This window comes from Gavia stellata, chromosome 10 (assembly GCF_030936135.1).
Source record: "Gavia stellata isolate bGavSte3 chromosome 10, bGavSte3.hap2, whole genome shotgun sequence".
Classification (NCBI taxonomy): Eukaryota; Metazoa; Chordata; class Aves; order Gaviiformes; family Gaviidae; genus Gavia; species Gavia stellata.
Window position 1 is genome coordinate 26,210,224 of NC_082603.1, and position 24,071 is coordinate 26,234,294.

General features: G+C 47.1%; 1 protein-coding gene across 1 annotated transcript; it reads left to right on the forward strand.

The window, feature by feature from the left end:
- Positions 1-2,996: 2,996 nt before the first annotated feature.
- Positions 2,997-22,857, forward strand: RAD54L (RAD54 like). The gene is made up of 18 exons (XM_059821972.1): positions 2,997-3,024; positions 3,105-3,188; positions 4,283-4,402; positions 5,168-5,228; positions 7,006-7,141; positions 7,935-8,004; positions 10,459-10,747; positions 11,218-11,342; positions 13,167-13,317; positions 15,206-15,332; positions 17,454-17,528; positions 17,959-18,089; positions 18,193-18,303; positions 19,062-19,185; positions 19,493-19,571; positions 19,677-19,856; positions 21,264-21,427; positions 22,630-22,857. The coding sequence occupies exons 1-18, from the start codon at positions 3,022-3,024 to the stop codon at positions 22,829-22,831; spliced, it is 2,232 nt and encodes a 743-aa protein (XP_059677955.1). The 5' UTR covers positions 2,997-3,021; the 3' UTR covers positions 22,832-22,857.
- The last annotated feature ends 1,214 nt before the right edge of the window (positions 22,858-24,071 follow it).

Sequence of the window (24,071 nt, forward strand, 5' to 3'; positions counted from 1 at the left end):
GCTCTCTTGGCCAGGACCTGCCCTTATACCTGCCTGCAAAGAGCTGGATATGAGACCCCAATTCTTGCAACACATTTCTTAAAAGTTTCTGTGGGGAACTGGGGAGGGCCTGTGCACCACAGCAAAAGGAAAGAGCCTCAAAAAAACCCAACCGGGGGTGTAAAAGAAGGGAGATCCCACAAATCAGGGAGGTCACTGGAGAGCCACTGCTTCCACCAGGGTCTGGGTGGAATAGTGGTCCCACAGAGGTGTGGTGGTGGTTGACACCAAGGGAGTGCCATGAGTTCATACCATGGTGGTGACTGGAAGACAGGCTCTGTTTGATGATTTTTTAAATTTTTTTGGACTGTTCTTTTGGCCTAATCCTGTAGAGTCCCTGAGGAAGATGTTTGGCATCCTCCCCTCTCCTTGCTCATACTGGAGGGACTCAGCATCCTGCAGAGATGGCAAGGGAAATCACAGGATTATTCCCCATGGTGATTACCGTGTGATCTCTCAGGGCTGTATAAATGGGAGCTGATTACAGCTAGAAAAGGAGTAAATTGTGTAATTAGAAAGGGGGAAGAGGGGAGGACTTAACCTCTGCCTGAAGGTGCCAGTTTGGAGAGAAGAGTGGAAAAGAGAGCACCGAGTGGCACCTGAGCTGGGACCCACAGCACCGGAAAGGGCCATTGCTGACCTTGTCCCCGGCTGCTCCTGTCACCTTGGGCCAGCCCTTTGGTCTTCCCCTCTGGAGAAAGAACAAAATATTTCTTTCTGCTGTATCTCTTAGCCAGTTTCTTTGGGAAGAAAGGGGATCTCCCTCATGCATATCCACCTTGCCCCACACTCACGCATTAGCATTAACCCAAATTTCCCTCTGGGACTTGTCACGAATGGTTAGAAGAGAAAAGCTGTCGCAGGATGGAGTCCTCAGCAGTCCTGTGTTGGGTGTAAGGTGATTAAGATCTTTCTTGTTGCTCTACACAAAGCAGGAAAGACCATTTTGCCTCCCCTTCCCCTTGTTATTGACCCAGCCTGGCCTGGGCCGGTAAATGTGTCTGTTCCCATCGCAGGCAAAAAAGCATGCAGCAGAATTGCTCTCAAAGCCATGGTGAGGGAGGCTATTAATGTGAATATTATTCATGCCAGGAAAAATAGCCAATTACCTTCCTATAGAACCACTCTCTGCCCAGTGAGCCAGTAATTGCAACATCTAACATTTGTTACTGAGCTCTGAAAGCACTTTGGGAATAAAATACTGACAAATGGTTTTGGACTTAGAAGAAAAAAACAGGGAAGAAAGTAAAGTTAAGGTACTAGATATTCAGGAGGGGTAAACGGCTGCAGGGAGTCTATGCCCACTTACACCTCACGTCCTGCAGATGCAAGAATTTGGCTTTGTCTTATATCCACTCTATTTTATGTTTTAAAGGTGCATAGCTGTATAACACAGGTGTTTAATAAACTGAATAGAAAAATAGCATGTAACTTGAGGTAGGGATACTGTCAACGGGGCTTCTTGTGTTTCTTGATGTTTAAGAAGGTCAGCTGTGCAACTGGAAGTGACTGAAGTAAGTTTTTGCATTTAATTTATTTCCCAGATTTACCAGTGAAACAACCAACAAAAGGGAAATCCATCCTTCCCCTTCTCCTTTCCCCCCTTGGAGGAGGAAGGAAAGACAAAATCCCTTTAAGAGCTGCAGGGCATTGCACATTGACTTGTTTGCTCCACTGGACTGCACTGAAGGCCACATTCACCCCCTGTCTGTCCCCAGGGGCTCCACAGACGGTGTCCGGAGATTTGACGAGTTTCCCAAGATCTGTAAATGCTCTCAGCCGCTGAGGCCTCCGGGAACCCACTGGCTCCGGAGGACATGCTCTGAGGCCTGTGAGAGGCACACAAGCTGTGTGGGAACCTCATCTTGAGGGTGCCTTCCCTCCCCACCGATGGGAGAGTTAACTGCATCGATCAGAGGACTTGGCTTATTGAATGGAGTTGCTTGGGGTTTCCCCTGTGTAGCCAGAAGAATTTAGCTGGGTGTCTCCAAAATGCTGTGGTTTTGCAATTTGTAAAAAGTCTGTCCTTTAAATTGCTGGGTGAGCACCAGTCCTCATTTATCATGTCAGCTGTGATCCGTGGAACAGCAACAGCCTCGCTCTTTCCCAAGCACTAGCCCACCCTTCTCTTTCAAGGAAAACAAATCTATGCCCAAATTGGTGCTGCTCTGAATTTGTTTGTCACCCTGAACCCCCCCAAATACCCTTCAGGATGTACCACAGGGACTGCCTTTTTGTTCTGTGACTACACACCCTGATGCTGGTCCATCATCAGGGCTTTAGGGTCAGCCACACTCTGAACAGGTACGTATGTAAAATAACGTAAAATTGTGCGAAAGTGTCAGTCTGTTTTGAAACATGATCGTAAAGGGAAGGCACCTCCCTCTCCACAGCTCCCCTTCCTCGGTGTGAGGGGTCACCCACCTGCTTTTGTCACAACAGCCGGTAATTTAACCCCTGCTAGCAGCAGTCACTACAGCCATGGGGCTCTGCCTTCAGAGCCAGTGTCCTACTTCCTTCACTTAAAAGCTCAGGCCCGCGTCCTCGCACCTTTGTGCGCCCACCGACCTGCCAGCGCCTGATCCCTGGCACCGAGACCGCATGAGCGGGGCCTGAGGGCCCCGTTACCGGGAGCTGCAGGGAGGCCCCTGCCCGCGGCCCGGCGGGGGGGCTGCAGCAGCCGGGGGGGTGCTCCAGCAGCCGGGGCGGGCGGCCCCGGCGGAGGCCCCGCCGCTCTGTGCCCCGTGCGCAGGCCGCCTCCGGCCTGGCCGCCCGCCCCTCAGTCAGCCGCTCGCGCCCCGCCTCCTCCGTCCCTCAGCAGAGCCCCGACGGCGTCGATGCGGCTCGGCACTCGCTCGGCCACGCCTGTTGCCTTGGAGAAGGGGCGGGGCGGAGCGTGCCCAGCGCCTTTCCCGCCTCTACCCTGGCGCGCGCGAACCGCTGTGTGCGCGGGACGTTATCGCTCCCCTTCCCCGTGAGGCGATGGTGAGTGAGGGGCGGGCGGGGGCCGCGGGGCTGCGCCGTCCCCCCGGCCCCTCACGGTGTGTGGTGTGCCCTTCTTCCAGAGGAGGAGCCTGGCGCCCAGCCAGCTGGCCAAGAGGAAGGCGGGCGACGAGGATGAGGAGGAGGAGGACCGGCACGCCCCGGCGGTGAGCGAGGGGCCCCGGGATGTGCGGGCCTCGGCGGGGGGCGGAGGGCGCCCGCGCCCCTCGGCGTCGGGGCCGGCCTCGCCCAGGCGGGGTTGGGGCGGGCTCGGCCCGGTGGGACGCCCGCCCCTCGCCGCGCTGGGGAGGGGGAACGGCGTGTGCGCCCCTGGCTGAAGGGGCGGGGGGGCGGGCGGCGGAGCCTCTCCAGCCCCGGGCAGGGGGATGTGGGGACCCGCCGCTGCCCAGGTCAGTCCCTGGTGCCTGACCGGAGGTTGTTATCGCCCCCGACTTCTGGGGATTGAGGGTCAGCCCCCAAGTTTATGCTGTTTTCACCAGTTGGGAGAAAACTCGTGTCTGGGCCTGTAGTTCGCAGAACTTTGCTGTGTACAGGTGATGTTCGTGGTTATGGAAAAAACTAGCCCCGGGATAGCTTCCAAGTGTTTTGTGAGAGGGCGGATAATTAGGGATAGGTAGATGTTTAAGACATAACTGCTCTGTGTCACACAGGTCAAAGAGTCTCACCTAGTGCTTTCTGTGTCAAATCCCTTTTTCTGTGCCAGCAGGTGGTTAAAACTGTGCCTCAGTCTGAAGAGGGCTGTGTTAGATCAGGAAACGGATCAATGACTTACTTATCTTCATGCCTTGCTAAGCATCTGAAATTTAGGTTTCAGTGTGAGGACTTTCACCTGTGTAACAACAGATGCTGTGGGAGCCTCTGGGGACTTTCACGTAGTTTGTTCCATGCTATTGACCTTCCTTTTTTTTCTTCTGCTTTTTTGGGGGTGGGGGAGCAGGACAAATCTTAGCACAGACAAGCCTGCCCTTTTACAGGTTAGAAAGTGGTAGCTATTTTCTTTACTAGGAGAGTGTTTTAACCTTCAGGCAGGTTAAACTTTAGAGCATGGTGACCTTGGTGGTGTTGGTAGCTTTGTCCTTTGGCAGTGGGGGTGAGTAATGATTGTGTCTGTTCAGAGATACTCAGTTGGCTGGGTGGATTGTCTGTGTGGTTTGGTGCTTACTGAGTGTGTCAGAGATGCATCTATCTTCTGGTCTCAGCAGCTGCTCCTGAGTTGTTTTGTCTTGATTCTGTTTTTCAGACTCGTAAGAGACAGAAGCCCATCAGTGAAACAGAGAGTGGAGAATGTTACAGGTCACCTTTCCGGAAACCCTTGGCTCAGTTGACCAATAGGCCTCACTGCCTGGATAGCAGTCAACATGTAAGTGGGTGTTACTGCTAGCACACCATAGCAGGTGGGTTGCATATGGAGCTCATTCATCAAGGGAATCCAAACACTTCCATGGACCCATTTAATCAGGGGTGTTATGGAACTGCCACACATACACAGAGTCCTTAGGAGACACCTTTTGCTAGCTCCAATTTAATGTTGAAGGAGATGTGGTGGAGGTACTTTCTGTAATGGAAATCCTGAATAAGGGAGTTCTGTGGGGTCTAGGTGAAAGACAGTGCCCAGGGACGTGGGTAACTTTCCACACAGATGGCTCAAGTGCTGTCTGCTTGCCTGGTTCTTTCTGGGCTTCCACGGCTGGAGACCGGGTGCTGGATTGGCTGGGTGCTTGCTGGTCCAGCATGGATGTTTCTACAATGGTAACCCAGCTCCTTTACAGGAAATGAATTGCCTGACTGAATTACCAAGGAAGGGGGAAGGAATAGCATTTAAAGAAGTGAATAATACCAGTGGATTTGAGAAGATGGGAGTTACAGAAAAATCAATTTCATGCATTAGAAACCCCAAAGGAAAACAGTTTTGAAAAGCAGAGTTGGTGGGGGGAATTGTGCTGGTTTGTTACTTTCTTCCTTTTGGATATTCTTGAAAATAGTTGGAGTTGAACCTCGAATAGATTGAATAGAAGGACTCTCAGCGCCTGGCAAAATTGAGTTCTCAAAAAATGTCCTGGGCTTGCCTTCTTGAGCAATCTCTGATTTCAGACTTCTTAAGCGTGTTTTCTTTCTGAATTCCTAGGAGGCTTTTATCCGCAGCATTTTGTCCAAACCCTTCAAAGTCCCCATTCCAAATTATAAAGGTAAGATGAGGAGGTTTAAGGATTGTCTGTGTTGACTGACTCGGGTAAAACAGATGATGCTCAGGCCTGTCTCATATATCTGTGGGGATTATTGTTATTTTTTGCACTGATGCATATGTTTCAGAAATCCTGCTTAATTCCGAAAGAAAAATGCTGGCACATTAGCAAAGTCTTCATATTTCTTACTAGTGTTTAGTTTGGATAATCTGATGTTTCAGAATTGGATTTTGTATTCTTACTGCTATGTATTTGATGTAGTGCCAGAAGATTGTATATCATATCGCAAATACAAAAGCAAGATGAATTCCAGGCGATGCAGGTTTACCATCTAAATAATACCCTAATGATACTAACAGACAGAAGGCTGTAGGTGAAAAAGATAGTATGTGCCAGTTTTCTTTCTGCTTGGCTTGGTGTGTTGAGTCTCAAGGTGATCTTCAAAGCGAGGCAGTTTTGAAGTTCAGCCTCAGCTGGTTTGAATCAGTGAAACACAAGATCTCAGAAACAAATAAGCCTGTTCTTGACCCCTTGTTCCCCTTCACCCTTCAGCTGAAAAATTCAAATGCAGATCAACCAGTTTCACTCAAACTTTAGTTATAAAAATATGGCTGTAAGCAGACACTGACTATGAAATGACAAGCCCCAAAAGAGTTTGACAAAGTTAGCTTGTGGAAAAGCAGATCTGTCAAGAGGCTGAAACAGAACTGTAACTGGGGAAGCTGCTTTCTGTGGCTGTTATCTTCCTCTTTTAATTGGGAGACAGTGCTGTTTCATGTGCTGTTTTCTTGGTGTGTATGCAGTGTTGCCTCAGCTTGTGATATACTCTCATTTTGCAAGGAGTTTTAGCAAGCAGTGGGCAAATTGACCCTGCTTGAAGCTTTCCCAAGCACAATCAATCCTGGGAGCACAGTTGCCTGAGTTTTGATGGGAAAAGGGATTTCTATGCATGTTCTTTTTGTGTTCATCTCCATTCCAAAACTGTGACATCAAAATATAGGACTAGGAAAAGGGACTCATGCTTGGTTTCTGCTTTTCACAGAAACTGGCTCCAAGGCCAAACATCTACTATCACTCAGCACAGAGAAAATAATACCCTAGAGTAGGTAACGGCAGTATGGTGCTAACTATGATACTGTAAAACTTCATCACTGTTAAAAGTCAATTCCTGACCTTGCGTAAAAGATGCAACTGGCTAAGTCTGGGTTAGGTGATCCAAAAAGATTTGACCCAGTATATACTATGTACATGGGAATGTATTTATTGAGCTGCTTAGGTGTACATTCTGGAATCCTGCTTGTCTTTCAAAAAACTAGAACAACCACCTTTGGGTACTAGGAGTAGCTCTGATGCCCAGAGATAGTTGAGGGAGACATTGTGCCTGTTTATGGTTGGATGCCAGTGGCATAGGTCTGAGATGAAGCTGTCAGTCACCTTGTAAGACAGCTTATACTGTTGTGTGCCAGCATAAATAGCATCTGCTCCACACAGTCATGCCTATTTTTGGTGCACCCAGTGTAGCGGGCAGTGCCATTGCTCCATCTTTGCCCCTGCTCCTTCATTGTATTCTTTCCTTCCACAGAGGTACCTGCTGTGTGCTGGCAGAGTGCTGCCAAAAAACAGCCCTGTGTGGGTTTTCTGTCTGCACCAGCTGTGCCTGCATTTCCACTCCAGCACCCAATTAATTCACTGTTCCTAAATGTAATCAGACTCTTCTGCAAGGCTCTGCTTTCTTCCAGGAAGAAGTTGTTCTTTGAGTTGTGCCTTTGTTTTCTTTCAGGGCCACTGGGCTTGCGCGCACTGGGTATCAAACGGGCAGGGCTGAGGAGTCCGCTTCATGACCCTTTTGAGGAAGGAGCTCTGGTTCTGTATGAGCCCCCGCTGCTGAGTGCCCACGATCAGCTGAAAATAGACAAGTGAGTCATCACCTGGCACAAATGCTTCAGCTCTGACCTCCTTGTATGTGTAGGTTTGTGTGCTTTCTTCCCAAAAGTGTCTGAGCTGGGGTCTGAACATCAAGGGAAGTTTGGTTCCAAGTATTCTGCCTCTGAATTTTTTCAGGTATGTAGCAATCAAAGAAGGGATGTACCCATGCTGGATCGTTTGCATTCTTCCACAGGCTGTTTCATCTCCCACTCAACAAAAATTTAAACCTGTTGCAGGGAGTGAGCATGCACACATGGAGAAGCTGCTTAGAAAATCTTACGGCTTACTCGTTAGTCAGGAAACATCAGCATCTAAGGACAAGCAAAGGGTGATGACTGACAGTCAAATATTAGGCTGCCTAATGGTTTTTATTCTGAAGTAGTTCCTTTTGTGCTGTTGTTGTAACTTAAAAGGGCTGTCAGCTGGATCTTCATGGACAGAAGAGGGGGTTCCTCTCTCCAGTAATGCAGTTGCAATATTGTTATTGAAACAAGGAAAATAATAATGACTTTCTAACTGTCTCTGAACCACATTCTGCCCTTGTTTTAACCACAGCCTTGAATAGATGGTTTCGCTGATGTTTTAGATTGTCGATCAGGCCCCTGTGACTTCATTCTCAAAACTGAATTAATGAATTTTTCACTTTCTTGTTGGCAGTTGCTTCCCTTGTGCCACTGGGGAGTCCTCAGTACAGCAGTGAGATTAAAAAAAAACCAAAACCTAAACATATGCTGTGCCGAGTTCATTAATCACACTGTCTTCTTCCTTGACTGCCTCCTGCAGGGACAAAGCACCGGTCCATGTTGTGGTGGATCCTGTCCTCAGCCGTGTTTTACGGCCCCATCAGAGAGAAGTAAGTTTTCCATTGGGACCTGAGGGTATGGCTGGAGGACTTGGTGCACTTCAAAAAGCTGCAGTTCCTCTGCAGGAGTTGTTACCCACCAACTGTGAGGTCTACATAGACCTCACAGACTGACAGTCTGTGACAGTCTAACAGACTCTGGTCTGTTGCAAATGCAAAGTGAAACGCTTGTTTTAACTATCCTCTTAGAGGCCTGAATGCTGCAAATATTCTCTGTCCTGTGTTAAGCAAGAGGACATGCTGGGAGTATTACAACAGTCCTGTTTTCCCTTAAAAATGTGGAAATTTGCTGCTTTCTTGTGGGTAAGAACTTTCTTCTCTTGCCTCTGATGTAGCAGGGTCAGAGCACTCCCCAGCCTAAACATGATGCTGCCTAATGCACAGGTGTGTTCTCTGGGGTTGTAGGTCAGGTCAGCTGATAGTGGAAACTGGGGGTTTTGTGACCATTGTGCACTGGTTGCACAGGTCTAGGAAAGCACATTGGCTGACTTCTGTGTCACCAGTGATACCTCAGGAAAAGGCCAGATTCTGCAGGGAGATGGGATCTTGCAGAGTCAGGGATGAAAGTCCAGCCTTTACTTATCTTGAAGTCTGGAGATGTAGCTCTGCTGAGTGGAACTCGGTGTGGAAGGTCATGGGATATAGTTGCAATAAATTATGTTGCAGCCCAGTCTTGAGTTGGGCAGGGCAGACTGTCCACCACTGTGTTTTGTTGGTCAGGAGAATTAATTTGATCTGCAGTCTCTGGGCCAGGAATCACTGAAGCTCTTCTTTCTGGTACCGTGGTTCCCAGCACAGTGTGGAGTAGATTCCTACTTCATTGTGTTTTACTTGCAGGCTACCCTTTGTAGGTGTGAGCTGTCCATGACCTACAGACTTAGAATTTGCCAGTGGAGAGTCCCAAAAAACTTTGTCATAAATATGTGCGATATCACAGTATTGAAGCAGTGTGTACTAATCTCCAAATACCTAGTGTAGGTGTCTGGACAGTTCAAAGCTCATCACAGATGCAGTACATTATCATTTAAGCCTAGAGGCAGCACAGGTGGAAGCTGTGATTGCTGACCTTGCAGGCTAAGCAGGTCAAGCTGGACGAGTCCCTGCATGGAAGATCTTCAGATGGTTCTGAGAGTGCTGTAGGCTGCTTCTAGCTTGTACTTTTATCTCAGAGTTGGTACTGAACCTGTGACCCAGTGTAACGCTCATCTCTGGCTACATAGCTGGAGGCACTCTGTTTCTGGGTAAGATATTGCCTGCTGGTGCTTTTGTCAACTAATGATAGTTATGTTGGTGTCGTAGTGCACTGTTTTTTGACAGTTAGATATCTCTGATAAAGCAGTCTCTGTTCTAGTCTGACTAGTAAGTCTTTGCCTGCTAAGATTCCTGTGCTGCTTTATTCAGGTGATGCTCCCAGACTGTTGTACAGCTTCACTCCATCTTTGTCCTGCCTTTTGCCCAGTTGCTGGGAGGTTACCCAACTGGATCCCCAGCCAAATGCACTCTTTTAGTCAGTGAGGTATTTCATAATTGTTCAACTGGCTGAAATAAACTTCATTAACCTGTTGTTAAGGGCCTAAGAAAGAAAGAAAAGGACTTGAAAGTGCAAGTGAAGGTGCTCCATCTTCCAGTCCTAAATAGTGGAGCACAGAGGGGTGACTCCATCCGGGTGTGTTTAGGTTGTGTCCCTCACTCCCGGCTCTGTCAGCACAATGCAGGGAGCTTGTGCGTTCCCAGCACAATGCCCTGGTTTTCTCTGACTCTCTCTCATCACATGATAGAGGAACATTTTGCAAAGTCTTTTTTTCCCCTTTTATCTGTCTTGGTGATGTGTCGGAGCCTAATGCAGGGCTCAGCTCTTCTCCTGCCATGTGACATGGGCTATAACCTCAGCCCTGTGTCTTCTCTGAAGCTAAATCTGCTTTGGACCTTGAGTCCCCAGGTGAGTCATTGCGCTTCTAGGCAGAAGCGATGAGGGCTGCTGAGGGTATTCTGGGAGTTAATCAGGCAGCAGAAACAATTCTGCTCACTCTATGATTCTGTGTTTTTAAAACTACCGAACTGGGTGTTGTTAAGATGATTAACCTGTTTGCAGTGATTGATGCAGGTTAGCTGATGGCCTGGGCCTATCTAATACAGTCAAGGATAGAAATTTCTGGGAATTCATGTCAGGAAGCTAGTTATAATTGTACAGTTAAAATGTAGTAAGGTTTCGTGCGTGTTATGAGGTACGTTTTGGCACCAGTATTGTTGTTCCAAACCAGATGTGGCTGCATTTTAGCTGTGTCTTGCGTGATTTCCCTCTGTCTCATTAGAACACTGCATGTCCCCAGGGATGTGCTACACAGATTTGCTGTTTGTTGTAGTATCAGTCCTGTGCGTTGCTGTAATGAAGTTGTCATTCTGCTGATGTCCCCATTCTGCTCTGAGAGAACAATTTTTTGGCAGGGAGTGAAATTCCTCTGGGACTGCGTGACGAGCCGGCGGATCCCCGGGAGTCATGGCTGTATCATGGCAGACGAAATGGGGCTGGGCAAAACCCTGCAGTGCATCACGCTCATGTGGACGCTTCTCCGGCAAAGTCCAGACTGCAAGCCTGAAATTGAGAAAGCCATGGTGGTGTCCCCCTCCAGCCTGGTGAGAAACTGGTACAACGAAGTAGAGAAGTGGCTGGGGGGAAGGATCCAGCCACTGGCCATTGATGGAGGCTCCAAAGAAGAGATTGACCGTAAACTAGGTACAGAAATGTTTGCAAACGGTGCGGTTGGCTGGCTTAGGTCAAAATCTTACTTTGGAAGAAGCCTACAGCAGCTGATGTGAACATCTCTGAGCTGTCATTAGAGCTTTGGAGACTGGTGAAAGTCTCTCCACTAACATGTTTAGATCAGGCCCTTGCATGTTTGGTAATAGTTGATCTTTTGGAATAATGCAAGTCCAGTCATGTGCTTAAGTTAGGGCAGTCCCAGTGCTGCCTCTTTGCTCTCCAGCCAGGAAAGGAGTGGGCAGAAGTGGGAGGGGGATGGAAATGGGGACAGGTGTGGGGAAGGGAGCATGGATATACTTGGGTGGAAGGGATGCTACAGAGTAATTGAAACAGACAAGTTTTCTTAGATTTTTAAGGCAAAAGTTTTGACTACAGAGCTTTGACCCTTTTCTATTAGTTTTCCTCATTCCTCTTTTTTCCCTTTTTCCCCTTTCCATCCGCAGTTGGCTTTATGAACCAGCGTGGCCTGCGAGTACCTTCACCCATCCTGATCATCTCCTATGAGACCTTCCGACTCCATGCCGAGGCATTACAGAAGGGCAGTGTTGGGCTGGTCATATGTGATGAGGTACAGGGGAATCTTTAAGGAGAATATATTCCTGATGTTTTCTTGAGGTCTGAGCAAAACTGTCTCAGCTTTCTTAAAAGGGGGGAAGGCAGCGGGAAACAAGGTTTAGCTGTGGACAGCACCCATTCTGTTGTTTGAGAGGCACTGGGCAATCGGCTCGTTCATACTGGGTGAGCCTGAACAAGAGAGGGTGTTTTCAGGAGCTGAGGTATGAGGAAAATCCAGGTGGTAACTGGCCACTTCATAGGTCCCTGGCAGGGTGGGGGCACCTACTAGGGTCCTCTCAGTGTGAAATACGTAGCAGAAGGGAGGTCTACTGCCTTTCTCTGACTCTGAAAGAGGCCTTACTCTGTTGGGATGGGATGATAGTGCCCTGGCTCACTGATCTGGTTTTCATTTGTTTGTGTCTGTCTTTGCTAAAGTGAGAAGTACTTTCTGTTTGGCCTGGCCGCATGTTCTGCCCAGTAACTTTTAACTTGGCTCTGTTTTGAGCAAGAATTTGGACTGGAAACTCCTGAGGTCTCTCCCAACCTAAATGATTCTGTGATTCATCATGCTCTTGTGTGTAGTGTTGGCTGCTGTCAGCCACTTTATCTGGCCGTCTTGTTCTGTGCTTGTGGGCAAGTTTGAAGGGCACTCCCATGGCAGGACCATCTTCCCTTCTCTGTAGCCTCCTGCTTGGGGCAGAGGTAGGAGAGCTGGGTGAGGAGTTACCTCATGTGTTTCTTCTTCAGGAAGAGATAGACCTGGCTTGACTCCCTGCTCACTGACTGCTGGATCTAGCTTTGCCAAGCCTGTGTTGTGAAGCACTGCTTTCACATGGCTGAAATGGAGTTGTTTTTTCATTTATCGTTTCCCATTTGTGGTTATGGGTAGTGAGAGCCAGAGATGCTATGAAGGACAAAATGAAAAAAGTGCCCTCTGACTCCTTGAAACGATGGAGCTGGGAGCTTCAGCCACTGTTGAGGTGTCCTCCGCTACCAATTAGAGGAGATTTGTTATATAGCGGTGCCACACAGTGGTTTGGTTTTGTATCTGCTAGAACAGTGCTGAGAGGAGCTTAAAAAGAGCACGCATCTTCACAAGTGTGACTCCCACATCTCTCAGTGCCCCCGGGATGGGGCCAGCAGCTAGGGATGCTGGGAACGCAGGTCCTTGGCCTTGCGTCTTCCGTATGTTCCCAATAAATACTCAGCTCTGCAGTGGTCTGGCACTTGTAAAAAGCATCTCATCGCTTATGCTTTGTCCTACAGCATAACACTCAGATGCTAATAAGGTTGCTTTTCCCAGGCATTGGAAATGGGGCCTGTGTTCAGATTACCCCTGTAAGAGGTGCAGAACCTCTTTTTATTAGTGTGCAAAGGCCTGGCAGTCCTGGATATAGGTGGTCTGAATGGTTTGTGATGTTGACCTTTGGTGATGCAATGTTATTGCTCCAGAGTTCAGTGCCCTGTGTTGGTAGCTGAAAATGTCCCTGTCTTTGAACAGGAAACAGTTCTTTATAGTTAGGCTATGTGGTGGTGCTTCTTTTCATGGTAGGCCCTCTTGCCTGGGTGTGACTCAGATGTTCCTAGTCTTGGAAGCTTGTGATGTCATGTTTCCTCACGTAACGGCTTCAGGTTTCCCACCAGATTCTTGCCTTTGAAAGAAGTCTGTCACAATGGTTGAATACACATACAACACTTAGTCCGCTGCCAGGAATGGGAAAAGTGGTGAGATGCCTTGTGGGAAATTCAGCATGTCAGTGTTGATGAGGATCTCCAAGCTGCTTCCTATCAGGGCCACTGGATTTATCAGCTTCATTCCTTTTTTCTTTTTTCAAAGGGCCATAGACTGAAGAACTCTGAAAACCAAACATACCAGGCTCTCAACAGCTTAAATACACCTCGTCGAGTCCTTATCTCAGGCACTCCCATTCAGAACGACCTGCTTGAATATTTCAGCCTGGTGCACTTTGTCAATTCAGGCATCCTAGGTAAGATGTGAATGTGTGAGAGACATGAGGGAGGGGAAGTTGCTGGCAAGGCCGCCCCTAGCTACCAGTGCCAGTGAAAGCAGCAACTGAGACATTAGTGAGAGGAAAGATCATGTACAAGTTGGAGATTTACTCTCCTTCAGTTTGTATCCAGAAAGTCTAGATCAGAATCCTCTGTTCTAGAGGCTGTATATCATCAGAGCTCGGTTTCAAGAAGATTGTAATTTTAAGTATACCAGTCTAACAGGTGTTTTGGAAGAGGAATTAATTATTAAGGTAAAATGAATGTATGACTACTACGTGGGTAGTCTTGAGTAGCTATACTGGTCAGCCAAAATGTCCATGTAGGCTAGGAGTTTCTCTGACAATAAGCCCTTGGAGATACTGCAGGAGTTGCTGGGCTGGAAGAGCCAGCTCATAATGGTATTTCCCACAACACTCCCAGGCTATAGCAAATTCAGAAATCTAAGCCAGGAATGATGTCTTTGTAGGAGAGGCTCTGTGGAGAGGAGGGTTTGGCATGACATGCTCTCTGCTTTGCGTACAGAGGCAGCCTGGGAGACAGCTTTTCCCTGCTTTCTCTTGCATCAGTCACTTCAGCCTCCTGTGGCAGATGGATACAAGGTGTAATGGTGTACCTTGTGGCAGAGTTAGGCAACAAAGCCCGAATTTCTGGCAGTCTGCCATCCCACTTTCAGATAATCTGAGAGAAAGCTGAGGGTGATGTACAGCATTTGAAGTTAAGACTGCTCTTGTTTTTTAAGGCAATGGAGGCCTGTGAATATGGGGTTAACTTCATCTGAGATTAGAAAGAAAAGAGTCTGGAGGAGACATACTGATTAGTGTGAATTTTCAGGATCAAACACCTTCTACAATTGCTGGTAGCAGACTGAAATATTCTGTCTCTGGCTCCTATGCTCTGCTTATGTCTGCAAGCTCTGTTTTCATTTTAAAAGCAAGGTAGTCTTTGCATCCTCTCCCGCATCACTGAGTTAGGAGCAGGTCTACCGCTTTCCACTGCGGAGCAGTTTGTCTTTGTCAAGAGAGGTCATGTTTTTCTGTCAAGGAATGAAAATAAACTAATCTGTAAATCATTTCCTTGTTGCTGTAACTCATCACCCATGTTTGTCTCTGATTGTTTGGCATCCAGTCCAAGAGGCTTCTCATTAATTCCAGTGCACACACAACTCCAGTTAAACACCACTCATCAGATTCTTAGTCTTACAAACAGCGTTTGGGCCGTATCTTTTTCTGCTCAGCTGTTCTGCCCCCAGCATTTCTCAAGGAAAGGATGTGATGGGGTGGTAGATGTTCTGCATCTGCTTTTTCCACATGCTTCAATTTTGAGTAGTTATTACAGGGAGCTGATGTGATTTTCCCTGCCCCTTTGACCTGTACTTTGGGCAAGACTAGTCTCTCTGTACTTCCAGTTAGTTCTTTTTGAGGTGAGGTTAATAGTGTAACTTTTGCCAGCAAAGCTGAATGCATGCAGTAGTCATTTTTCCCGCTTTCAGCCTGTGACTAGTAATAAGCAACTGATTACAGATAATTTTGGAACAGGCACATGTGATACCTGTGCTGTTGTTTGCAAGGACAAAATCTGGGAGTAAAAGTACAGCTGGAATGTGAACAAAAACAGTACATGCCTGACTGGGCTCAGGTTTAACTAAAATTGTACGACCTTTGGCAGTGCATTGTTGTTGGAGTACAAAATTATTTTCTGTTGTACAGATTTGCCTGCTAGAAGGGAAAACAAATCATGCCAACGGGGCAAGAGTTTGTTTTATCTGCTGGGCCCCATGCTTGTGGTATGATAACTGGGGTTGTGGGGTACTGATCAAAGGTTATTTGGTAGTAGTTGTCACGTTTCCACTTCTGTTTTGTACAGGGACTGCACAGGAATTTAAAAGACATTTTGAAATTCCCATCTTGAAAGGCAGAGATGCGGATGCAAGTGAAGCTGAGCGACACAAGGGAGAAGAGAGGCTTAAGGAGCTGATCAGCATTGTGAACAGGTGAACTTCATCCCTCTTCTCTTTGCAGAGCTTTTGCATAAACCCTTGGTGTACATTGGTATCTTTCCAAATTACAGTTGTAGCTGTAATGAATTCTCTTGCCAGTTACATCTATTCAGCAAGTGATTGTGCAAGTATATATTGCCTAAGAAGTCTATATAGCATGTAGCTTTAGTCTGAAAAATAGCACACTGAAATGGCACAGTTAGCTGCAGTCACCCCCAAGCAAATGTACTCAGATACCGAATCGTGATTTGACTCTTACATTTCTGTTTTCTCCTGGGATCTGAATAGTCAGGCAGCATGCTTTTATTTGTGTTAACATAACTACAGTGTAGACTGGGTCAGACTTGACATTCATCCAGCCCAGATGTTGAGTGGCAGACAGAAAGAGTATAAGGAATGTCACTCAGTTTTGCTGTTGATCGCCAAAGTCACAAAACAGTCCAGCTCACAATTTCATAGCTGTGTTGGCTCTGTAGGGCTAATGGGATTAGACTACTTGTGTCAGAGATGTGACTTTTGATTCCCAAGAAGCACCTCTGGGATGTAAAATGCTGTCTTCTTTTTGGTTGAATTTTGGTATTTGTTTAAACCTGGTTTCTTTTCTATTCATGAATACATCCGATTTATCCACATCTGCTGACAATCGCTTGTCTGTCTCTAAGAACTCTTACTAGAGACTCTTTTGATTTCTCAGCATTGCTGGTGTCTTAATTTCTTTTTTTTAGTATGAGCTTTTGCAATCATCAGAAATACAATCCTGCAGTTCATAGTCATGGTAAATTGAATTTCACACTGAGTACAGCTTCTCTGTAGAGAAGTGACCTTGACTCAGGTCAGCTTGCAGAAGCCTAAGAGAAAAGAAAGGTTGGGAGGAGAAGAGCTTATTCCTTCTTGAGGTGCATTTATTTCTTTTTATAGCTGATGGAAAAGGGGTGTAAAAGTGTGTTCAGGAATGCTTGTGCCTGGCTGTGTCAAGGTGTGTGTCCTTTCCTTTATTGTGCAATAGTCATGATACACAAATAGGGAAGATGAAGCATGTAAGTGGTAACAGATGAATTGTTTGAATTTGGTAGGAATTACAAATGAGACAGTGATGCAAAGATTTGTGGAATCATAGGTGTAAGGCTAGAAGGGCCCTGGAGAAGGCATCTAATCCCTCTTGCTGTCCTAAGGTAGAAGGTGTTAGACCTAAACCGATCCTTACTTAACCCCCACCCAGCACTGAAGACCTTACAAATTCCCCAGGACACCTTTTCCAGGGCATCACTGTCTTTGCTTTTAGAAAATGCTCTTAATGTGTAACATAAATCTTCCTTACTGCAGTTTAAGCCTGTTACTTTTCATCCTACTGCTTATGGGTTTGGAGACCAGATAATTGCTTTCTTTAACAGCCTTTGACAGATTTTTGGGGCTGACATATATCTCTGCTGTCTGCCTTGTATAGGTTTCATAACATCATGTTTTCGATGTTTCCTGGCAGAACTGGGTTTCTGCACCTCTTTCTTATGCTGGTTGCTCAGTTCAGCACTTTTTCTAGTCCATCCCATCTTTTCTAAAGTGTGGTAGAAGTGCTCCATGGGGCATCTCTAGAACTCCAAAGGTTATGCCCTTTGCTGAAATGTTGGGCCAAACAATGAACCCATCTTGGCTGAGGATGGCTACTAACTTATTGCGTGGGGAGCTGCCTGCTTCTACTTCGGGTTATGTCCATAGCATGTGGTGGTTAAATCCTGTCCTTGTTTGCTGTCCATGCCACTGGTCTGTTGTAGCTCAAGTTAAGAATGTCGTTGATAGTCTGAAGAAGAGCCAAGTTTCTCTCGTAAGGACTGTGCTCTGTTAGGTGGAATCATGCCTGATCCCTCCAAAACTCATGAACCAAATTTGGAAGCCTCACAAAGACAGTGTGTTATATTGGCTGTGTAGCATGGGCTGATGGAGCATCTTAGCATGGCTTAGTGTGGATGGTGGGTGTCTGGCCTTTGCCATGTGTTGGACTGTCATACTTTTGGAGGTCAGCTATCGAAGGGACTTTGTGTTGAGCCTGTGAGGAATAATAGTGATAAAACAGGGTTTTGATGTCATCCAGGCATCTAATCTTCATTTTCCTCCCTGCAGGTGTTTAATCCGAAGAACTTCTGACATCCTGTCCAAATACCTGCCGGTGAAGATCGAGCAGGTGGTCTGCTGCAGGTACGAGAAAGCATGTACTCTGCCTGGGAAATGGGAGGAGCAACAGGAAGGGCTAAAAAGTTGCAAAAAGCCCTTTGATGCTTGTGGTGACTGCTTCCCTCTAGGAATGAGATTGTAGCCATTGGGACTATGTTGCTTTTCCTCCTGAAGCAGGGATGGACAACCCACAGCTGGTGGTTCTGCCAGCCAGCTGGCATGCTCTGGGCAGCTGTGTACAGCAGACTCCTGGGCTATGCAAATTATCTGCAAGCTTCTTTCAGCTCTGGGCTGGGATATCAATGCTCTACCATCAGCCTTGGAGGCAGTTTTAGGCTGTCCGTGCTGTAGCTAAAAAAACTGGGCTAAAAGGAACGCACTGTGTAGATGGACGAGGAAGGATGGGGTTGGTTTGGTGGCAGGCTGAGACTGCAGAGCTCTTGTTCTGTTTCAGACTGACGCCTCTGCAGTCTGAGCTGTACAAGAACTTCCTGAAGCAAGCCAAGCCAGTGGAGGAGCTGAAGGAGGGCAAAATCAGTGTGTCATCTCTCTCTTCCATCACTTCCTTGAAGAAGCTGTGCAATCGTGAGTTGTTCCATTCATGTAACGGGTTTGGGTTTTGTACTGTTGGTGGGGTTTTTTTGGGTCTCCCTTGTGCACTCCATAGTCTCTGAGCTTTGTTCTCCAGACCCTGCTCTTATCCATGATAAGTGTGTGGAAGAGGAAGAAGGTTTTATGGGAGCCCTGGACTTGTTCCCTGATGGCTACAGCACCAAATCTGTGGAGCCCCAGCTTTCAGGTAGTGTGGAACTCAACAGTACAAATGTGCTGCCTAACACAGGCAACCATGAGACTGAATGTAGCATCTTATCACAGAATCCCTAAGGTTGGAAAAGACCTGTAAGATCATCAAGTCCAACCATCAACCCAACCCCACCATGCCCACTAAACCATGTCCTGCAATGCCACGTCTACGTGTTCCTTGAACACCTCCAGTGATGGTGACTCCACCACCTCCCTGGGCAGCCTGTTCCAATGCTTCACCATTCTCTCAGGAAAGAGATTCTTCCTAATATTCAGTCTAAACCTCCCCTGGTGCAATTTGAGGCCGTTTCCTCTTGCCCTGTCACTTGGGAGAAGAGACCAGCACCCACCTCCCCACAACCCCCTTTCAGGTAGTTGTAGAGAGCGATAAGGTCTCCCCTCAGCCTCCTGCAGACTGAACAACCCCAGTTCCCTCAGCCGCTCCTCATCAGACTTGTGCTCCAGACCCCTCACCAGCTTCGTTGCCCTTCTCTGGACACACTCCGGCACCTCAATGTCCTTCTTGTAGTGAGGGGCCCAAAACTGAACACAGTATTCGAGGTGCGGCCTCACCAGTGCTGAGTACAGGGGCACGATCACCTCCCTACTCCTGCTGGCCACACTGTTTCTGATACAGGCCAGGATGCTGTTAGCCTTCTTGGCCACCTCGGCACACTGCCCCTCCAAGTGCCCCTCCAAGGTCTGGAATTTGGGAACTTCTGCTCTAGCTGTCGTCTTTCTTTTTTTATCCAGGAAAGATGCTGGTTTTGGATTACATCCTTGCTGTTACAAAAAGCACCAGTAGTGACAAGGTGGTTTTAGTGTCTAACTACACTCAGACACTGGACCTGTTTGAAAAGCTCTGCAGGAACAGAAGGTTTGTCTTTGGGCTTTGTATTTTTTAATTCTGCAAGACTGTACTTGCAGCTTACACTGTAAAAGAAACTGGCTATTTTTAAAGTTCTATCAGCAGGAACTTGTGATCTGTCTTCTACCTCAGGTGTTCCTGAATTGGAACTAATGTGGCTTGTGCTTTGACTACTGGGGTCACTCAGCAGAAAAGCTCTGGCCCTCTGCAAAAGCTCCTTAAAGCCCAGGCCCTTGTTACAAGTGAAAGATTTTTCTCTTTCAAGTAGGATGCTCTAAAGGTTGCAGCGGTCTGTAGTAAATGCTGTATATTCTAGGTATTTATACGTCCGGCTGGATGGCACCATGTCCATTAAAAAGAGAGCAAAGATTGTGGAGCGATTCAACAGCCCCTCGGTAAGTAGAACCTGCCAGATGTGAGCAGCTCTCCTGCCAGTTCTGAATGCTGTGAGTAAAAGTATGGCTGCTTCTAGTTTAATCCAAGCCTGCCTTTTTCTACAGAGCCCTGAGTTTATCTTCATGTTAAGCAGCAAAGCAGGTGGCTGTGGTTTGAATTTGATTGGGGCTAACAGACTGGTTATGTTTGACCCAGACTGGAATCCAGCTAATGATGAGCAGGCCATGGCTCGGGTGTGGCGGGATGGCCAGAAGAAGACATGCTACATCTATCGACTGCTTTCAGTGAGTCTTACTCCTCTCACCTCCTCCACATGGAGTTCTTGGTGCCAGCCCATACTGCAGCTGCTGTGATTGGGACCAGAAGGGGAAGAACGCTTTTTTGTCAGTGACCAGAACTGATTGGAACTTAATCGCTTCCTACCCTTAGATGTGTTGCTGTGGAAAACTATGAAGGTTCAAGCTGGAGGGTCATTACTGCAAGCCTTGGTTTCTAATGGTGACTGGCTTCTGAGAAATAGAAACAACTGCAGCTTTCCAGATCAGATGCTTCTTTGAAGTCATTTAGGCATCTGATTTCAGTTTTGTGGGGTGCCTGATGCCAAAGTTGCTGTTTTTCAGTCTGGCTGCAGTCGGTTGGGTGTATGTATACTTAATAAACAGCAACTACATTCCCAGAATTACAGCAGCTTTTGGAATGGGGCTACCAGTTAGCAGGTGGGGTAGCTGCTCTGTAAAGGAAAAGCATGAAGGAGACTAGTCTTTTCAGGCTACTGTAATTCTTTGTCTAGCAGTGCCAGTAGAGATTACTGCTCAGAAATGTCCCCTCTCTGCCCTTGTTCACATTCACCTCTCGTTACTTCAGACTGTGGGGTTTTTTGTTTTGGTTTGGGTTTTTTGTTGGTGTTTGGTTTTTTGTAAGCTTGTTCCTTGATCAATTATTATTTTACTTTGACAAAACAATGTTCTTTGTCCATCTCTTCCTTATGGTGTTCCACTTTTTCTCTGACCTGGCGCACCTGGAAGCAGGGAGCTCCTTTGCTTTTAGAACTAGGAAACTGGTCTGCAAATCATGACTAATCACCCCCCCTCCTTTGTATTACATTTGTTTGCAAACCAGACATTTTGCTCTTAGATTTTTGCCTTAAAAATGTAGCATACTTGGGCTTTCTGCACATCTGTTCTAGAAGTAGTCATCTCCCTCCAGACAGTGAGTGTGATTTGATCTCTGTGTGGGTGAACCAGCAAATACTGCTGATGCTTATGTCACCCAGGGCTAGCCCTTGTTGCTGTTTTTTGGGGGAGGTTGTGTTTGTTTTTTTTTTGTCAGGGAGCAGCTGTAGCTGCTCAGCTCCTTTTCCCTTCCTTCCTGTCAGCACAACCTGGTGCGGTGTGTGAGCTCCAGCCACAAGTGGCAGCTCCACCTCTTCCTCATTCATATATATCTCCACTGGATGCACTCCTGTAGCCACGGTGAAAGGCAAGAGAAGCAGAGTTGGGTTAGATCAGCAACCAAATAGGACATGGTTGGGGTGCAGCTAGTAAAACTTGCCTGTCATCTGTACTGATCTGGCAAGGCACTAAATGGTCCTGACAGCTTACTGCCGTTTGATCTGTGACACTTTCTCAATGTAGTGCTCCTTTAACGCTGATGTCCTAACTGTGCTTCATCTCTGACTCTCTCTCCTGTAGACAGGGACCATAGAGGAGAAGATATTCCAACGCCAGACCCACAAGAAGGCCCTCAGCAGCTGCGTGGTGGATGAAGAGCAGGATGTAGAAAGGCACTTCTCACTTGGGGAGCTGAAGGAGCTCTTCACATTGAATGAGACCACCACCAGTGACACCCATGACAAGTGAGTGTACTGAATGACTAATGGATGGGGTCGGCAAAAAAAAAACCCCTTCACAGTTTGGTCTACTGATTCATGGGTTCCTCAGGCAGCAGGAGGAAGCTCAGAGAGAGAGGGCCTCAAGTGTCTCTGCTTCTGAAGCTGTTAACCACCTGGAGATGAGCACTTCCTTACTGTCCTCCCTTTTTGTTGCCTTAGAAAAGCTGTGCTGGCTGGACAAGGGAGCAAACTATCTTGTTGCTGCATGTGTTTGGAGGCTGTGAAATACAACAGCTAATGAACAGACAGAAATTGATCAGAGCTGTTCAAATTGCTGGGGCCCAACTTGGTCCTTCCTTGCTGCTTTCCTCGTGGTGGTTTGTGATCTCCAAAGGCTGAGCTGCTTCCACTGCCAGGGCTATTCCATCTGCTAAGAATTCATGAGGCCAACCCAAGTGCTGTTCTGGGAACTAAAAGAATCCTCTTCTCCGTTATCTGCCCTTCTCCCCCATCCCTGAGACCTGTGGTACTGTAGCCACCAGAAAGAGGACAGGGAGTGCAGGAAAATGCTTCACTGTTAAAATTAAGACTCTCAGTTCAGGCCAGAAGTGAAGAGGATTAGTTTTAAGCTGACTCAAAGCTTAGCTCTGTATAGGTATCTTGTCTGTGTGGCAACAAGCTTTGTTGGCAGGGCTGCTGCTGCTCTTTGTCTCCTTACGTGGCAGCTCAGCAGGGCATCTCCAAAACAGCCTGAGCACAACCCAGTGGCCATGGTGGGAGCCAGGATGGAGCGGTTTGGAGCATGGTGTGCTCTCTTGAACTCGGGAAGCCTGACACAGTGCTAAGAACATGTTAGCAGGAGCTGTGTTTGCTCAAGATCCGCTCTAAGCGACATTTCCCCTTTCAGGGGAAACTCCTCCTGAACTTCCTCTGGGTCCTGCTGGACTGTTCCCACATGGCTAAGCATGGAGGGGGAGTGCCCTTAGAAGCAGAACCCCAGGGTTTCCAAAATGTGAGAGTCATTCCTTATCTGTCACACGTGCCAGGTGGTGGTTGTGTGTTCAAATGAAACGTGGTAGTAATTAATCCTGTCTGAAAATCCAGTTGCTAGTGTTGCAGGTGAAGGGGAGTTAATCCAAATGTTACTGGGCTGCATTTTTTTAAACAACCCCTGTGTTGAAGCAGTGGAGGAACCTTGCACTGACCTTGTGCTGGCTCTGTTCCAGGATCAAGTGTCGTTGCTGTGTGAACGGCCACCAGGTACGGCCCCCTCCTGAAGGGTCCGACTGTACCTCTGACCTCTCCCAGTGGAACCACTGTGCTGATAAGCGGGGGCTGCAGGACTCTGTGCTGAAGGCTGCATGGGATGCTGCCGTTACCTTCACCTTTCATCATCACTCCCATGAGGAGCAGCGAGGGATCCCCTAACAGATTACTGTCCCCCGTGGGGGCAGGGGCAGGCTGCTGTGGCAGTCCACCCCACTTTTTTCCCTTTCAAGGAAAGGGGCAGTGGGTAGCAGTACATGCTGGATTGTTGTGTGGCTGTGGAATAGCAGAACAACATGGTTTCTGAGAGGCTGGAAGGCCCTTAGCATTGTTCAGTCTACTGCAACAGCAAGGAGTCCATGGCTTTTTCTTTGCTGTTGTATTGTGTGCCTGAAAAACAGCCCTTTGGGAACTATGAATAACTGGACCTTGTGTGCTTGATCAGATTCAGCACAGGTTCTCATGCTGTTGGTGTCTGCACCTTCTACTTAGCCAACGTTTGTCTTGAGTTTTATAGCACTTGATGTGCACAGTCATGTTTTTTTCCTTGACAGCTATGGCTTACAGCTGCTGATCAGAAACTTGCAGGATCCATTTCTGTTGTGAAATGTGAACCTTGCTGATTACTCAGGAACAAGAGGATTTGTACAAGGAAAAAAAATTCAGCTTGTATGTTGAACATCTGGCCTGAAAGATCATGCAGGCAGTACGAAATCAGGCTCTATTACTGTAACTCCATTTCTAAAACCACTTGCTTTGTTATGGGCAGGATCCCCTTATCTAGCAGAGTGTTTTAATTAGATTGCATTACATACCAGTAATAAAATTCACATTTTGGTATGTTATGGGTCTTAATTATATTTTTATTATAAAAATGTTACAAAAGAACAAACTATTCAAAACCTCTGTAACATGACTGCACACATTGGAGAGAGGCAACATGATTGCAAATAAACAGCAAGCTACTTGGTACAGAAAGAGTTTTTTTTTCTTTGTATAAAGTAAAATTTTCCAAAGGTAAGAAGAGGTCAAGGCTGGGGGCTTTTTTAGCTTGTTTTCTACTCCCCTTACTAGAAGGGAGGGAGGAGTCTTTATTTCACAGATCACAGAATGGTTGAAGTTGGAAGGGACCTCAAAGTCGTATTGTCTGAGGCCCCTGCTCAAAAGCAAGGTCACTTACAGCTGGTTGCCAAGGACCACAACCAGATAGCTTTTGAGCCTCTCCAACAATGGAGACAGTTATTGATGAGACACAAAATTTGTATCAACACCCAGTGAAATAAATAACTGCTTGTCCAGATGTCTGCAGGAAGTCACAGAAGCTCATTTGATATCTGTCCCACTTAAAATATTCAAACTGAGAAGAGGGCAAGAGTTAGATCACCTGGAAATACAGCTGTTG

Coding starts and splice junctions, on each gene's coding strand:
- RAD54L (XM_059821972.1), top strand. Junction 7,142..7,934: donor GATCAGCTGAAAATAGACAA/GTGAGTCATCAC, acceptor TGCCTCCTGCAG/GGACAAAGCACCGGTCCATG. Junction 11,343..13,166: donor GGCTGGTCATATGTGATGAG/GTACAGGGGAAT, acceptor CTTTTTTCAAAG/GGCCATAGACTGAAGAACTC.